The sequence below is a fragment of the Scyliorhinus torazame genome, chromosome 27 (assembly GCF_047496885.1).
Source record: "Scyliorhinus torazame isolate Kashiwa2021f chromosome 27, sScyTor2.1, whole genome shotgun sequence".
NCBI lineage: Eukaryota > Metazoa > Chordata > Chondrichthyes > Carcharhiniformes > Scyliorhinidae > Scyliorhinus > Scyliorhinus torazame.
Genome location: NC_092733.1, coordinates 12,303,091 through 12,321,917, shown reverse-complemented (window position 1 = coordinate 12,321,917; position 18,827 = coordinate 12,303,091). Strand labels below are relative to the sequence as shown.

Genomic DNA, 18,827 nt, shown 5'->3' with positions numbered 1-18,827 from the left:
CCCTCCCCGCTAGATCTCTTTCTAGCATGATTGCTCCCCCCATATTACTTCCATAAGTCAGCTGACTTCAACTGACCCCGGCTACTCCTGCTCACTCCTCGACCCCCCCGTGTGGGGAACTCCCATCCGCCTTGCGCCTGTCTTCCCGCCTTATTCTTTCTGGCGCGGGAACATCCCTTTACCTGACCCGCCTCTTATGGCGCAGCTCCCTTTCCCCTCCCCCTCCCCTTCCCCATTCTCCAACTATGTCCCGTCTTTCCCCCCTCACCGGCGCCCACATTTCCCCAATGTCTCCCCCCTTCCCAATTTACTTCTCAATTAACTTCAACCATAACATTAACAATAACATTTCCTGCAGCATCAGTCCCTCAGTTCCGATCCAATTTCTCTTCTTTGATGAAGGTCCATGCTTCCTCCGCCGTCTCAAAATAATGGTGTCTCTCCTGATACGTGACCCATAGTCTTGCCGGCTGCAGCATCCCGAACTTCACCTTCCTCTTATGCAACACCTCTTTGGCTCGGTTGAAGCTCACCCTCCTTCTCGCCACCTCCGCACTCCAATCCTGGTGTACCCGTACCACTGCATTCTCCCATCTGCTACTCCGCACCTTTTTAGCCCATCTCAGGACCTCTTCTCTATCCTTAAGGCGGTAAAATCGCACGATTATCGCCCTGGGTGGTTCTCCCGCTTTTGGTCTTCTCGCCGGAATCCGATTTGCCCACTCCACCTCCAAGGGGCCCGTAGGGGCCTCAGCACCCATCAGTGAGCTCAGCATCGTACTTGCGTACGCTCCACAGTCCACTCCTTCCACACCCTCAGGGAGACCCAGTATCCGAAGGTTCTTCCTTCGCGCTCCATTTTCTAGGGCTTTGATCCTTTCAGTACACTTTTTATGAAGTGCTTCGTGCGTCTATGTCTTAACCGCCAGGCCCAGGATCTCGTCCTCAATATCTGTCACCTTCTGCTCCACCACGCGGAGCTCTGTCTCCTGGGTCTTTAATGTCTCCTTGAGCCTCTCAATTGCCTGTAGCAACGGGGTCAGCACCTCCCTCTTCAGCAGCTCCACGTACCATCTCACAATTTCATCCTGCTCAGGCCCCCATGTCGCCTGCGCTTTCTCCGCCGCCATCTTGTACTTCTCTCTTTCTGACCCTTTGGTCGATGATTCCTCGCACTGCAGCCGCCGCCGCCAGTTTTTTCCTCCTTCGTTTGGGGGGGACTCCCTTCTCACATACCCCACACCGGGTTGCGTCGTCGAAAAATTCCCCGTTGGGGCTCTTAAAAGAGCCCGAAGGTCCGTCGGAGCTGGAGCCGCCGAAGCGTGCGGCTAGCTAGGCATCACCGCAACCGGAAGTCCCTTCAGTGGCCTTGATGAGGTCTTTTCACAGTTGTTCCCTCTGCTGCTAGAATTCACCTTTGATACAGGCCCTCAGGTCAGCTTGCAGCTTTAAGCTTGCCCTTCCTCCGCCTGCATGCTGGAAGAGGCCCTGTTTATCCTGCAGTTGCAGCCAAATCTTTTACTGTTTCTACCGTGTCTGGCAACCCAGAGACATACCCTTCCTGGGGGACACTGTCGGGGGAATATTGCAGCCTTCTTCCCACACCGGGAAATGTCAAACAAATGCCGTGGGGGCCCTGTAAAAGAGCCCAAAAGTCCGTTCCAAGCAGGAGCTGCCGAATATGCGACCTAGCTCTGCATAGCCGCACCCGGAAGTCGTCCGTATTCTTTTCTTAAGCATAGAATTTATATTGTTCCTTTTAAGGAAGGATGGAATTCTGGAACTTTAGGCCTTGGCAGCGAAGGCTTGGACAACAATAGCGAGTGATTAAATTGAGGGATATGAGGAGGCCAGAATTGGAGGAACTCAGAAATCCAAGACAGTGTACCAACCTACTTCCTGCTGATTTTATACTTGATATCAGAAATTAACATCACTCTCATAAACGTTTGCTACTTTTTCTTTTTTTCAGGAAATATTTTATTGAAGCATTTAATTTTCACAATTTAACATGTTGACATTTCGAAAACAACCGCATGGGTCGACGCACAAAATACTCCCTAAAAGAACAACAACAATAAACCACCTTCCCCACTTCTCCCGCCCTGTCCTCAATTACCCGTGTACTGAGTTCCCTGTCCTTATTTAACATTACCATGCCTCCTGTTTTCCTCCCTCCCTTTTCCCTTGCCCCTCCTTACTGCTGACGTTCAGGTTTGCTACTTTTTCAATGTGACTAACTGACTTGTAAAGCAGTGTTACTTCATAGATACAGTGTAAAGTTGGCATTTACTCAATGGTGTCAATTTAAGTTTCTTGTTTTGTTTTATTTTTTTCACTCGTAGGTTGAAACAAATGTTGCCAGCATTTCCAAATCTCGGCAGGCTTCTGCAAGTATGGTGGCACAACCATATAAGACACAGGGTGGTTCAAACAACTACTTGCACATTGGCATTCAACAAACGGAACTAAGTCCAGGAGATAGATTGAGAGTTAATCTCTTTCTACAAAATGACAATGCAGTAATCCAGAACCAGATAAAGTATTTTACCTGCCTGGTATGTTCTCTGTATGCCAATTATGTCTTACTGTTTTGACATTTATAAAGAGCCAGTTCAAGAGTCCTCTGCAAAAATAATTAATTGAGGTTATTAGGATCACTGCAGCCATTCTGTCCATCCAGTTATGTCCACTTCTCACTCGTGTATTTTATGAACTTTACTAAATTCCTTCAGCTAAGTTGAATTTTTCTTTCCAGAATGTAAAAGCTTGTGAAATGTATCCTTAAGCGTCAGTATGTCTTTCTAATGCAGTTCTTCTCAAAGAGAAGCAATGTTACCCACATTCAAGCCCAAGCGCCAGTATGAAATAGGCATTAGCGCCCTGATAATCATGTGGAATGAATTACTGCTCTGATGCTAGGGACTGGTACTACCTTCCAAGAGGTCTATGCTCCGTGGCCAAAGCCCCTGCCTGAGTCAGGCGGTGGATCTATTTTCTCTGCAAGTTGGGATCTGCGTTGCCATCACTGAGTAGTGTGGGCATGGTGTATTGGAACTTGGCAACATAGCAGAAGAAGTACCTCTTTAGCCTGCTTCATCATTGAATAAGATCAGAAATGATCTGTAACCTAACTTCATTCACTCACCATGGCACCAAAACCCTTTGTACACTTACCTGGCAAATTAAATCTCAGATTGAAAATAATTAATTGAAATCCCATCCACTGCTTTTTACAGGAGAGTGTTATACTTGTTGTGCTCTTTCCCTTTCGCACAAAATAATCGGGGGAGTCTAAGGTACACAACGATTGTTTATTGACCAAATTGTTGGGAGAGCCCAGCTTCCTAGATAGGCCTCTGTAGCTGACTCTGCCAGCATATAGAATAAGGTGACATTTATACAGACTGTGGTTACGTACATTACGTATGTAAGGACATTGTTTACATAAGATCATGGCTGTATTAAATTTTACATTAAACAAATTATATGCACCCAGGCAGAGTGAGTGATACCTACCCTTTTCCACCTGTCAGTTTTTAACTTCCCTACTTGGTGTCAGACCTGATAGACCCGGTCCTTTGATCAATTCAGAAAAACATTTTTGTTAACATTTTTTGAAACATTTTATCTCAAAAATTACTGAACAACATAAAACCGACACGTGTATTAAAAATTACAACAACAACAGTAACTAACTCCAGTAACAGTAATATTGAACACAACTGATTCCAATTTACAGCGGTGTTTGATTCACTGGAGTCAGGAGTGACACTCGAGAGGCTGACGAGCTGCAGTGCACATAAGCACTCTAGTCCCCCACACACACTCATCCCAGCCAACAAGCTGGCAGCAAGGAGAGTGGCACCCCGATTCACGGATGCTGAGCTGGAGATCCTACCCGACGCTGTAGAGAAGAGACGGGCTACCCTGTACCCCGGGGTAGGATGCAGGTGCCACCCAACACCATGCACCAGTCCTGGGCAGAGGTTGGAGAAGTTGTGAGCACCGTGGGGGAAGTGATGGGGCCCGTACTGGTAAATCCTGTTGCACTGTCCCACTGCTCGGTCCAGCTGATGAGCGGGTGTCTGGGGTACAGGGTCTAGGATCCGGTGAAGGGGGTCTGCCGCAGCCAGGTGTGCGTTCCGGGTGGGTGGAGATCAGTGAGGGAATGGTGGGTCCTGGGGTGGGAGCCACTGCTATTTGTCAGTCAAACACCTTCTCCCAATTCCTTACAGATATTGAAAGCTATGGCAGGGATTTTGGACCCAAAACTTGCCCTAGTGGTGCTGCGGCTAGGCCGGGCGGCTAGACGCCGAAGACAGTGGCAGAAGCAGCAGCGTCTGCAGATGCTCAAGGTGGCGGACCATGTGCCGGACCCTGCCCCAAACCCCGAGGACGAGGCCGGCCATCAGGCCAGTGTGGGAACCAGAGGGGATGACCCGCGACGGCCCATGGTGTACAGGTGTCACTGGTCATTTGAACAGGTGAAGGACAGCACGTGCCGCAGGAGGCTCTGCCTTAACAAGGTGACGGTGCGGCATCTGTGCCATGTGCTCACGGACTTGGCACCACGTGGAGGAGGACACCTGCTCCCGGTGGACGTCAAGGTCACTGCAGCTCTGAACTTTTACGCCTCACTTTCATTCAGGGCTCAAGCGGGGACCTGTGTGGTATCTCACAGGCCAGAGCCCACAGGTACATATGACGGGTCATGGATTCCCTGATTGCCCGTGCAGAAACCTACATCATCTTTGACATGGATCAAGCCCACTAAGATAGCAGGATTCTCCGCTATGACCGGGTGCCCCAGATCCAGGGGTAATAGATCCCATGCATATTGCCCTGCCCTCACCAGGCCTTTTGGGAGTGCCCTACGTTAACAGAAAGGGGTTTCACTCCCTCAACAAACAGCTCGTGTGCGATCACCATATGACGATGATGCACGTGAAAGTCCTCCGGCAGTAATCAAAGAAAATAAGGGATCCCAGTCCAACACCTTTTCCACAAATAGCAACAGTAAAACAGGTTACCTGTTGAGATCTCATTGCCATTCATGGAACCTTGCTGTGGCAGCAAGTAATACAACTGTGTAACTACAACTCTATAATACAACTGTGATTACTGTTCAAAAGAAGTTAATTCATTGTGAATCAAGATGAACCTGATAATGAAAAATTGAGCAGGTTGCGCACATACCATTGAAGTTGAGAAAAATGAAAGGTGAACTTATTGAAACATATAAGATCCTGAGAGGACTTGGTAAGGTGGATTCTGAGAGGATGTTTCCCCTTGTGGGCAAGCCTAGAACTGGAGACACAATTTTAAATTTAGTGGTTTCCCATTTTAGACTGTGGTGAAGGGAATGTTTTTTTTCTCAGTGATTTGTTAGTTTGAGTAACTTACTTCCCGAGAGAGCAGTGGAGGCTGGGTCATTGAATAAATTCAAGGCTGAGTTAGATTTTTGATCAGCAAGGGAGTCAAAGATTATGGAGGTCAGACAGGTAGATGGAGTTGAGGCCACAATCAGTCATTATCTTATTGAATGGTGTAGCAGACTTGAGGGGGCTGAATGGCCTACACCTCTTCAGACTCTTCATCGAGTACATCAACCTAAAATGTTAACTCTGTTTTTCTCCACAGATGCTGCCTGACCTGCTGAATTTTCCTGAATTTTCTGTTTTTATTTCTGATTCAGCCTGAGACAATAGGGGTGATTTGACTGGTGATTTGACATCCTTGGTAGTTAGGTGGAGAATCAGTAACAGGTCTCATACAACCAGTGGGAAATGAGACATGTCAATCGTGAGATATCGGGGGCGAAATTCTCCCCCAACGGAGCGATGTCCGCCGACTGGCGCCAAAGACGGCGCCAATCAGACGGGAATCGCGCCAGCCCAAAGGTGCGGAATGCTCCGCATCTTTGGCGGCCTAGCCCCAACATTGAGGGGCTAGGCCGACGCCGGAGGGATTTCCGCCCCGCGAGCTGGCGGAAATGGCGTTCGTTTCCCCGCCAGCTGGCGCGGAAATGCGGCGCATGCGCGGGAGCGTCAGCGGCCGCCGACAGTTTCCTGGCACATGCGCGGGAGCGTCAGCGGCCGCTGAAAGTTTCCTGCGCATGCGCAGTGGGGAGAGTCTCTTCCGCCTCCGCCATGGTGGAGGCCATAGCGGAGGCGGAAGGGAAAGAGTGCCCCCACGGCACAGGCCCGCCCGTGGATCGGTGGGCCCGATCGCGGGCCAGGCCACCGTGGGGGCACCCCCCGGGGTCAGATCGCCCCGCGCCCCCCCCCAGGACACCTGGTCCCGCCGGTAAATACCAGGTTTGATTTACGCCGGCGGGACAGGCAATTTCTGGGCGGGACTTCGGCCCATCCGGGCCGGAGAATTGAACGGGGGGTCCCGCCAACCGGCGCGGCCCGATTCCCGCCCCCGTCCAATCTCCGGTACCGGAGACTTCGGCGGGGGCGGGATTCACGGCGGCCAACGGCCATTCTCCGACCCGGCGGGGGGTCGGAGAATGACGCCCAGGAGTCCTGACATTCTGCAAGGAGTGCAATACCACCTTCTACCCACACATTAACTACATTAAAATGGGCTCTGCCTTTGAGCTACATACCTAAATTGAGCTGCCTGTTCTCAGTTCCCAACTGTAACACGTATTATTCTTTAATATACATTCAGAATGTTTTCAATTTAATGGTAAAATTATGTTCATGGCTTTCATTCAGATGTTTCCTGATAAGTGTACTGTTCACTTTTTCACTTATTTCATATTGAGATCATTGAAATCTATCAAAGGCCTTTTCTCCACACATGCATCCGTAAATTTTCAAAATTATTCACTCGAACCTCCTTTTGTCTCTGAATTAATTTCTCTTTTTTTTGTCCCTTCTATCAGTTGATAAGCAGAGGAACGATAGTGTCAGTTAAACGACAGCCGAGGGAGTTGGGTCAAATCATGGTGAACATGCTCATTCCAATCACCCCTAATCTAATTCCATCATTCAGACTGCTGGTTTATTACCATTTGACAAATGGATCGAAAATTGAAATGGTTGCTGATTCCATATGGGTCGATGTGAAAGACACGTGCATGGGAACAGTAAGTATTTCTGCTTTGTATTTGAGGCTGGTTTAGCTCAATGGGCTAGACAGCTGGTTTGTGATGCAGAACAAGGCCAGCAGCGCGGGTTCAAATCCTGTACCAGCTTACCCGAACAGGCGCTGGAATGTGGTGACTAGGGGCTTTTCACAGTAACTTCATACTTCTGACAATAAAAGTTATTATTATTAATATAGTTTGTTTGGGGTGGAACCTGTGAAACATTTTTACTCTCGCCTCCAGTGTTGAGAAGTTAAATGAAGAAAGGATGGAATCAGAAAGTAGGAAAACATAAGCTAATCTGTCATTAGGAAAATTATAGAATTCATTATTATGGAGGTTGTAGTAGAACATTTAGTCAATTATAATACTATCAGGCAGAAGGAACATCATTTTGTGAAAACAAGATCATATTTGTCAGATTTATTTGAGTTCTTTGAGATTGCAACAAGCAGGGTGGATGGAGTGAATTTGGATTTCCAAAATGCATTCAATTTTGTTTAAATTAATTTTTTTATGGGATGTGGGTTTTGCTGGCTAGGCCAGCATTTGATGTCAATGCCTAATTGCTCTTGAAGATAGGGGTGAGCTGCCTTCTTGAACTGCTGCAGTCCATGTGGTGTAGGAACACCTACTCTGCTATTAATAATAATATTCTTTATTATTGTCACAAGTAGGCTTGCATTAACACTGCAATGAAGTTACTGTGAAAAGTCCCTAGTCGCCACATTTCGGCGCCTGTTCGGATACACGGAGGGAGAATTCAGAATGTCCAAATTACCTAGCTGCATGTCTTTCGGGACTTGTGGGAGGAAACCGGAGTATCCAAAGGAAACCCACGCAGACACGGGGAGAATGTGCAGACTCCGCACAGTCAGTGACCCAAGCCGGAATTGAACCTTGGACCCTGGAGCTGTGAAACAACAGTGCTAACCACTGTGCTAACGTGCCGGAGGGAGTTCCAGGATTTTGATCTGGGCACAGTGAAGCAATGGTGATATATTTCCAAGTCAAGATAGTATGTGACTTGATGGAGAACTTACATGTAGTGGTGTTCCCATGTATCTATTGCCCTTTGTCCTTCTAGGTGGTTGTGGGTTTGGAAGGTGCTGCCTAAGGAGCCTTGGTAAGTTACTGTAGTGCATCATGTAGGTGGTACACACTGCTGCTACTGTGCATCGATGTTGCAGACAGTGAATGTTTGTGTCAAGCTTCTTGAGTGTTGTTGGTGCTGCATTCATCCAGGCAAGTGGGGAATATTCCATCACACTCCTGACTTGTGTCTTGTAGATGGTGGACAGGCTTTGGGAAGTCAGCAGGTGAGTTACTCGTCATAGGATTCCTAGCCTCTGACCTGCTGTTGCAGTCACAGTTTTTATACAGCTCATCCAGTTCAGTTTCTGGTCAATGGTAGCCCTCAGGATGTTGATAGTGGGGAATTCAGTGATGGTAATGCCATTGATTATCAAGGGGCGATGGTTTGATTCCCTCTTGGAGCCGATTGTCATTGCCTGCCACTTGTGTGACAGGAATGGTACTTGCCACTTATAAGCCCAAGCCTGGGTATTGTCCATGTCTTACTGCACATCGAGCAATCATCAGCGAATATCCCCACATCCTTGATGTCAAATCTGATCAAATGCTGCCTTAATGTCAAGGGTAGTCACCCTCACCTCACCTCTGGAGTTCAGTTCTTTTGTCCATGTCTGAACCAAGGCTGTAATGAGGTCAGGAGCTGAGTGATCCTGGTGGAACCCAAACTGAGCGTCTGTGAACAGATTATGACACACAAATTGTTAAGCATTCCATATTTATTTTTTGGCGGGACGGTAGCACAGTGGTTAGCACTGTTGCTTCACCGCGCCAGGGACCTGGGTTTGATTCCCAGCTTGGGTCACTGTCTGTGCGGAGTCTGCATGTTCTCCCTGTGTCTACGTGGGTTTCCTCCGGGCGCTCCGGTTTCCTCCCACAAGTCCTGAAAGACGTGCTGTTAGGTGAATTGGGCATTCTGAATTCTCCCTCAGTGTACCCGAATAGGCGCCAGAATGTGGCGACTAGGGGATTTTCACAGCAACTTCATTGTTAATGTAAGCCTACATGTGACAATAATAAAGATTCTTATTACTATTACAAAGTAAGTGCTGCTTGATAGCACTGTTGTTGACACTTTTCATCACTTCACTGATAATATGAGAAGACTGATAGGACAGTAATTGACTGGGTTGGATCTATCCTGCTTTTTGTGCACAAGACATTATTGATTAATATGAATCAATTAGGGGATCAGGGGTTATGGGGAGAAGGCAGGACAATGGGGATGAGAAACATATCAGCCATGATTGAATGGCGGTGCAGACTCGATGGGCCAAATTGCCTCATTCTGGTCCTATGTCTCATGGCAATTTTCATATTACCGGCTAGCTATGGTGACACGTAAAATGTAACCACACAAGATAAAACCTCATGGAATTGGGAGTAATATATTAGCATTGTTTGAGGATAGCATAGTGGTTAGCACTGTTGCTTTAAAGTTCCAGGGTCCCATGTTCGATTCCTGGCTTGGGTCACTGTCTGTGCAGAGTCTGCATGTTCTCCCCGTGTCTGCGTGGGTTTCCTCCGGGTGCTCCGGTTTCCTCCCACAAGCCCCGAAAGACGTGTTTGTTAGGTGAATTGGATATTCTGAATTTTCTCTATGTGTACCCGAACAGGTGCCGGAGTGTGGCGACTAGGGGCCTTTCACAGTAACTTCATTGCAGTGTTAATGCAAGCCTACTTGTGACAATAAAGATTATTTTTATTTTTTATAGTAACCCTTTATCGATCTTTAAACGTTTCCCAATCTTCCAGTCTGCCACTGTCCTTCGCAATATGGTATGCTTTAGTTTTGTCTTTATGTTATCTTTAACTTCCTTGACTAGCCATGGATGTTTTTTCCCCCTTTTACAATCTTTCTTTCTCTCTGGAATATATTTTAGTTGGTAGGAATTGAGTAGCTCCTTAAAAAATTGCCACTGCTCATCAACTGTCCTCCCTTTGAGTCTTCTTGACCAGTCCACTCAGGCCAAATCTGTCCTCATGCTGACCTAATTACCTTTGTTTAACTCCAGAACTCGAGTGCGGGACTCCAGTTTCTCGCCGTCAAGCTGAATTGGAAAATTCTATCATGCTATGGTCACTCTTTAGGGGAGCCGTGGCGTAGTGGTATTGTCACTGGACTAGTAAACCAGAATGCTCTGGGGACCCAGATTCAAATCCCACCACTGCAGATGGTAATATTTGAATGCAATAAAAGTTCCATGATGACCATGAAATCATTGTCGATTATCATAAAACCCCATCTGGTTCCCTAATGTCCTTTAGGGAAGGAAATCTGCTGCCCTTACCTGTTCTGGCCTACATGTGACTCCAGGCACACAGCAATGCGATTGACTCTTAACTGCCCCCTCAAGAGCAATAAATGCTGACACATCCTGCGACGCTCACGACCCAGGAACAAATAAGCAAAAATAAACTCTTCTTGAGAGAATCCTTAACTTTGAGGTCATTAATTAATCCCCCAAATGATGCAAAGTCCTCCAAACCTTGCAGCTGGCAGGTTCAGGAGTTGAACGCCGCCCTCCAGGTATGTGAGAGATACCCTTGAAGCACGCATAACTTATACATCTTAAGTCACTCGCAGGTGTCATAGATCTTCAACGGCCCACAGTGCAACCTCGGTGACAAAGGTTACCCACAAAATACCTTGTGGGGTGCAATCTAACAGAAAGTTTCTAAGTATCAATTGGGGTGGTTTTGCTTGGAGTTTCCCGCCTGCTCTGTTGGCAAGTTCCCCACTGTTGTCTAACCACATTTAGTCACGTATTTGGGCACTGGGGAGCTGAACTCGCTAGCTAGACTGGCTCCTCAAAAATCGGGCCACCATTTTGGAAAGGTACCCCAATCTCTAAAAGAGCCTGTGGGTCCCCCACAGCCCCCACCCATGGGCGATGTCACCCCAAAACATTACCCCACACCCCTCCTAAGTGATGACACCCTGCTATGGGGTCGCTGAAAGCCCCCCCTTTTCAGGCCTCCCCATGCATTCTTTCGGGTTCCCCCTTCCAGGACCCTAACCATTCATCCCCACAACCTTCCAGAGGCCTTTTCATAACCCGCCCTAAACCCACTCACCCTTCATACCCACCCCCCCGCCTTTCATGGGAATGCCTCCTTCGGCCTTGAGCCTTGGCACTGCCACACTGGCACCCAGGAATCCTGGCACTGGCACCCTTTCAGTTCTCTTGCTGGCTTTGCAGTGCCACCTGGGCACCTCAGCAGTGCCAATGTGCCAGCCTAGCAGTAACAAGGTTCCCGCATTTCAGAGGGAGGCCAGGGGGCCACTCAGAGGACCCCAGTGTTCTGGGAGAGCTCCCGGGTGCCTTTCCGCCTGATCCACATTTGTGCGGACCAATTGAACGGTGCCCGGATGGGGACTCCCTGGGGGAGGCCTTAGATTCCAGGAGGCCGATAGATTCCGGTTGAGCATGCCTATGTGCATTTAAAACCGACTTCGACGGGCGAGGCTTTGTCATGCCCATTGTGGGTGGGATCCTGATCACGGCACCTCGCAAAGTCTGAACATATCTCGCGAGGTATACTGGCTGTCAGGACACCCATGCGAGGCTTCTCCCAGTATCCACTAGCCGCATCGTGCTCCCATTTGGGAGTGAAGCGGCCTGTAGATCACGCCCGAGGTTGATGACGTCCATTCTGCAACCATAAAGTGCCTCAGAGGAGAGGTATATGTTGCTCAGTTTGCAACACGCTTGATAATTTAGTCCATTGGCATCGTGAAGATACATTCAGACATCAAAAATGTATCAGGTGCTTCCCGCCAGCACTCTCACAGTGGGTTGGCAGTATAATCATGGGTTGCTACGCCACTCCACACATTCTGGTGCACCAAAGGGAATGAGAGATGGAGGAGCAAATCTCCTCTGATGATGATTTGGAGAAGGCTGAGCTCAATGAGGGCAAGGAAGCAGAGGCTCCAGGAGAAGAGGCCATAGCATGGTCCAGGCATGGCAGTTATGCACATGAGTTCCTTATAGCCCCCATGCTTCATTAGAATGTCGCCCATTCAGAATCTGCACTGTGGTATCTCCGCAGAGACAATTGTTCATCATTATCATACTCGGTGCCCAATGAAAATGCATCTTCAGGACGTAGTCGCGTATCACTTGCAGTCATGGATGTGAACTTGCACTTAGGCTCACCTTTTTTCAGTGGACCGCAAAAACCTTAGGAGCAGCTTCATCTGATATCTGTCATGTACTCATGACCATTCCTTCATTTGGAGTATCCCAGTTTGCAGTGCAGCTTCGCCTTGGCATTTGTGGGTACATAAACATTGACGCTCCATTTATGCCTTAAAGACTCAAATCTTTGGGAACAAAGAGCACACATCCCATGTATTGGAGCTTTGCTTTGATCCACCACATTTTCATTCCAACTGTCTAACATATGCACATGGATACTAGTTACACCAATGTTAATGCGAGCAGCACATAACCAGGCCGATTGATCATCTGAGAGCTGGCAGGCGGTTAATGTCATGCGAGCTAGCTAGACCGTGTCTATTAAAAAATATATATTTTTTTATTCTCCTCCTTTTTCACATTTTCATGCAAACTTCTACCCACCGACAAACAATCAGCGGTAACAAATACAATGTCAGTCCCGAGTCAACAATCCCTTCCTCCCACCAACCCCCAAACAATCCTCAACAATTTAAATACAAACATCAAACAAAAGGAATCCGGAATCCACCATCACCCCATACATAGTCACCAACAACATACACAGTCCAAACCCCTCCCCAACCCTGACCCCCCTAGTGTTCGATGTCATCCAACTCTTGAAAGTGCATAATAAACAAAGCCCATGAATTGTAGACCCCTTCCATCCTTCCCCTCAACTCAAACTTCACTTTCTCAAGTGTGAAAAACTCCAACCACGCCAGGGCTCAGGGTGGAGAAGCTGCCCGCCAATCCAATAGGACCCGCCTTCAGGCGATCAACGAGGTGAAGGCTAAAACATCTGCCTCCGCACCCGCTTCCTACCCTGGCTGATCCGACACTCCATATATAGCTTCCAGGGGACCCGGTTCAAGCTTCATATGTACCACCTTCATATGCACCGTAAATGCCACCTTCAGCTGTATCAGCCCCAATCTCGCACACCAAGCATTCACCCTCCGGAGCACCTCACACCACAACCCCTCCTCCATTCCCTCTTCCAACTTTTCCTCCCATTTTGTCTTAATCCTCTCCGGCGGTGCCTTCTCTTCTCCCAGGATCACCCCATAAATTGCCGACACCACCCCCCTTCTCCAGTCCCCCTGTCGTCATCTCGGACCTGCATATACCTAAACATTTGCCCCTGCCTCAACCCATATTTTGCCCCCAGCTCCTCCAGTCCCGCAAATCGACCCCCCAGAAACAAATCCTTTAGTGCTCTGACTCCCTTCTCCTCCCATCTCCAAAACCTCCCATCCACGACCCTGACTCAAATTTATGATTACCCCGAAATCGACATTTCCCTTGTCCCCGTCCCCAGCCTAAAGTGCTGGTGCAACTGCCTCCAGATTTTCAATGCCGCTACCACCGGTCTCCCGGTGTACTTCCCCGGGCCATCGGGAGCAGTGTTGTTGCCAATGCCCTCAGCCCCGACCCCGTGCACAGACCCTTCTCCATTCTAACCCACTGGGACTCTCCAACAGCAGCACCCCCCCCCCACATATAAATGAGGTAATCATCTTTTCAACCTCCTTGAAAAATGCCTTTGGCAGGAAGATCGGCAGGCACTGAAAAATAAACAAAAATCGCGGCAACTCATTAATTTTAATTGCCTGTACCCGACCTGCCAGCAACAGGAAGACCATCCCAGCTTGGAAGTCTGCTTTCACCCTCTCCACCAAACTAGTAAAGTTATACCTACGGAGAACCCCCCAAACCCATGCCACCTGCACACCCAGATATCTAAAGTGAGTCACCGCCCTACAGAATGGTAAAGCCCCCCACCCCTGCCTCCACCACTGGCTGAGACACCACAAAATATTCACTTTCATCTAAATTTAGCTTATACCCCGAAAAAGACCCAAACACTCGAAGCAGCTCCAATATGCCACCCATCGACACATTCGGTTCCGATACATACAACAGCAAGTCATCCACATGCAAAGAGACCCTATGCTCTACCCCCCCCTCCCCGCACTATCCCTCTCCACATCTCCGAACCCCTCAACACGATGGGTAAAGGCTCAATCGCAAACGCAAACAAAAGGGGGGACATAGGACATCCTTGCCTGATCCCATGGTGCAGAGCAAAATATCCCAATATCATTTTATTTGTGCGGACACTCGCCCTTGGCTCCCTGTACAGCAGTCTTACCCAATCTATAAATCGTGGCCCAGTCCCAAACCACTCCAGAACTGCCATCAAATACCACCACTCTACTCAGTCAAATGCCTTCTCGGTGTCCAACGCCACAACCATCTCTGTCTCCCTCCCCTCCGCAGGCGCCATAACCATGTTCAATACCCTTTAATGCTCAAAAAGTGCTGCCTCTCCTTCACAAACTGCGTCTGATCTTCCCCTATCACCTTCGGGAGACACTCCTCCAACCTACCCACCAATATCTTCGCCAACACCTTTGCGTCCACATTCAAAAGGGATATGGGCCTATACGACCCACATTCTGTCGGATCCTTGAGCAACAGGGAAATCGATGCCTGCCCCAAAGCTCCCTTCCCTAGCGCCTCCTCAAACATCCCCACCGTCAGCAGCGCCAACTTATCTTTAGATTTCTTGTAATATTCCACCGGAAAACCATCTGGCACTGCTATCTTCCTCGATTGCATTCTCCCAATCGCATCTTTTATCTCCTGCCCCACTATCACCGTGCTCGCTCTTGTCTTCCACCCCTGCAAAGAAGCGACTCATTCTGGACTTGATCAGGTGCGCACTAAAAAGCTTTCTTCAGTTGGATCAAACCAAGCCTCACGCCCAAGGACGTGGAGTTCACCCTGTGCAGGGCCTCTTCATCTAATATGGGACCTAACTCCTCCTCCCACCGAGCCTTAACCTCCTCCATCAACACTGAATCCTCTGATATAATCTGTCCTTAGATGCGGGAAATGCTCCCTCCCTCCAACCCTGTGAGCAAATGTCGGGAAAATTTGTTTCATAAAGTTGCAAACTTGTAAACGTCTGATTAAGTCTGAACACGAGAGGCCAAACTTTTCCATCAATTCCTTGAGACTGGAAAACCGCCCCTCCAGGAACAGATCACCCATTCTCTCCAGCCCCTTCCCTCCCCACACCCAGAACGTGGCATCTAACCTCGCAGGCTCAAACAGATTTATTTTTACAAATGGGAGCCAGCTTTGAGACTCACCCAATTTAAAATGTTGTCAAAATTGTCTCCATATCTTCAAATATCTTCGGACTGCCGAATACTTTGTCGGTGAGAACAGGAGCGAGGCTGTCACTACGGCCCTCAGACCAGATTGTCTGTACGACTTTGATTCCATCTGCACCAATGTGGCTTCTGGACCACTACACCAACCCAACCTCTTCTCTGCATTAGCTGCCCAGTAGTAAAATATTAGGTTCGACAATGCCAAACCCCCCGACGGTCTGTCCCTTTGAAGGACTGCCTTACGAATCCTTGAGGTCTTGCCCGCCCATATAAAGGACATAATCAACTTCTTAACTCCCCCAAAAGAGGATTTCAGGAGGAAAATGGGAAAACATTGAAACAAAACAAAAAACTTGGCTTAATGTTCATCTTAATTGACTCGACCGTGCCTGCCAAGGACAGGGGAAGATTATCCCACATTTGCAGATTGTTCTTGACCCTACCTGCCAGGCTAGTATAATTCAGTTTACGGAGACGGGCACAGTCCTGGGCCACTTTGACCCCCAGACACCTAAAGCTGGAACAATCCATACAAAAACGTAGCACCCAAGATTGATTCCCCTCTCTGGGGGGAATAACTGGAAAGCACTCACCCTTTTACAAGTTTGGATTGTATCCTGACAGAGCCAAAGCGTCTCAGCAGTTCAGTTATATCACTCATGGTGGGGACCGGATCTGTCACATATGGTAAAAGATCGTCAGCATACAGGGACCGCCTAAGCTCCACCCCTCCCCTCACTATCCCTGTCCACTTACCTAAAACCCTTAAGACGATGGCCAAATGCTCTATCGCCAATGCAAACAAGAGGGGGGGGGGGACAGGCACGCACCCTTGTCTTACTCCTCTATTTAATTGTAAGAACCCTGAGCGGACACTAGCTGATGGGGCCTTGTACAAGAGTCGTATCCAAGACACAAACTTGAGCCCCAACCTGAACCTCTCCAAGACCAGAAAAAGATACTCACATTCTATGCTTTTCGGTATCCAATGCAACGATGATCTCTGGATTGGGCCTCTCATATAGGGAAAGCACCACATTTAGCAATCTCCGCAGATTAGGTGACAATTGCCTTTGACAAAATGTCTGATCTTCTCTTGTAACCGAAGGAAGACCTGGGTCCAACCTCAGTGCTAACACCTTAGCCAATAACTTGGCGTCGACATTAAGTAGAGAAATAGTTGGGTACGACCCACATTCAACAGGCCTTTATCCCATTTTAATGGAAGTGAAATTGTGTCTCAGGCAGGGATCGCAGTGTTACCTGGTCCTCGAACATCCCCACGAAAAAAGGCACCAGCTGTCCCGCAAGTATCTCCACCGGGAACCTGTCTGGTACTGGAGCCTTACCTGTCTGCACCCTCTCAATTGCTGTCAAAACCTCTGTGCCCAACGGCTCCTCCAACCCTTTATACTCTTCCATCCCCATCTCGGGGAATTTAATCCTCCCAAAGCTCTGACATACACCCTCCCTTCCTCCTCCTCCAGTGGCTCTGACCTGTAAATGTTCTTATAAGAACGTTTCAAACGTTCCATTAACTTTGACCCGAGTGGGCAGCAGCCATGCCACCCCAGTCTCTGACCTGGATAATCTCTCAGGAGGCTGCCTGCCGCCCCAACTGGCAAGCCACGAGTCGACTAGGCTTCTCGCCATACTCATACGTTACCCCACCTCCCTTGAACGCCACAACTGGCACAACGCCTTATCCATAGTAAAAGGTTAAACTGCATCTGCTTGCCAGGAGCTTTGGGGTTGGGTCATTCAAGTACCTGCGGTCCACTTCCAAGATGTAATCTACCAACTTTTGGCATTCTTCCCTAGCCTCCCGATCCACATGAGCTTTGTACGAAATGATCTCCCCTCTAATAATTCTTTCAGAGCCTTCCATAGAAACGGTGGTGAGACCAACCCGTTCTCGTCCTCTACATCTGTCCACAGAGTCCCAAGTCTGCCAATAACCCACAGCCAGCCTCCGTGCTGGACGTTGAACCGAACCTACTTCTAATCCCAAATCTATTGGATGTGGAGCATGGTCTGAGATGTCATTCAGCCTTCCTTACCTCAGAGAGAAGAGACCTTGTGACTGTGAACCTTGACAGTCCATGGAACATATCATGGGGTGGCACAGTAGCACAGTGGTTAGCACTGTTGCTTCACAGCACCAGGGTCCGAGGTTCGATTCCAGGCTTGTGTAACTGTCTGTGCGGAGTCTGCACGTTCTCCCCGTGTCTGCGTGGGTTTCCTCCGGTTGCTCCGGTTTCCTCCCACAGTCCAAAGATGTGCAGGTTAGGCGGATTGATCATGATAAATTGCCTTAACATCCAAAATGGTTAGGTGGGGTTACTGGGTTACGGGGATAGGGTGGAGGTGTGGGCTTAAGTTGGGTGTTCTTTCCAAGTGAGTGCAGATTCGATGGGCCGAATGGTCTCCTTCTGCACTGTAAATTCTATCTATCTATATAAATTAAATAGAAGAGGTATACCCAACATGAGAAGTGGAATGAATCAAAATCTACTTACATTTGTAAAATCAGTATGCAGATTAATTAAGAAGGGTTGTCGAGATGAGCCAGGGAACTACATACCAGTGAGTCTCACATCAGTGGCAGGGAAACTATTTGAGAAAATTCTGCAGGAGAGAATCTATCTCCACGTGGAGAGGCAAGGTCTGATCAGGGCTAGTCACCATGGCTTTGTCAGAGGGAGGTCATGTCTGACAAATTTGATTGAATTTTTTGAGGGGTTGACCAGGTGTGTAGATGAGGGTAGTGCAGTTGATGTAGTTTGTATGGATTTCAGCAAAGCCTTTGGCAAAGTCCTGTAGGGTTGTAATCTCAGGATTACTCCCTGTGCCAAGTGTCAGTGAGGCTAGAAATAGGAAGATAGTAGAGCTAAACACGTGGCTAAATAGCATGTGTAGGAGGGAGGTTTCAGATATCTGGACGCCTGGGATCTCTTCTAGGGCAGGTGGAACCTTTACAAGAAGGACGGGTTGCATCTCAACTGGAGGGGCATAAATATCTTGGTCGCAAGGTTTGCTGGTGTCACACGGGAGGGTTTAAACTAGTGTGGCAGGGTGGTGGGACCCAGTGAAATAACTGAGGGGGCACTAGAGAATAGGGCCAGTAAGACTCAGGAAGAGCAGGCAGAGAGATGTTGCTGAACACAGTGGGACTGGTGGTCTGAAGTGCATTTGTTTCAATGTAAGAAGTACAACAGGTACAGCAGAAGAGCTTAGAGCTTGGATTAGTTCTTGGAACTATGA

General features: G+C 48.4%; 1 protein-coding gene across 1 annotated transcript in view; it reads left to right on the top strand.

The window, feature by feature from the left end:
- The window catches only part of LOC140403226 (complement C3-like), a 466,462-nt gene that overhangs the window by 110,111 nt on the left and 337,524 nt on the right, over positions 1-18,827 (top strand). The window contains exons 12-13 of the mRNA XM_072490983.1: positions 2,346-2,558; positions 6,899-7,102. Of these exons, the coding sequence (XP_072347084.1) occupies positions 2,346-2,558; positions 6,899-7,102 (417 nt within the window). The remainder of the gene's footprint in view (positions 1-2,345; positions 2,559-6,898; positions 7,103-18,827) is intronic.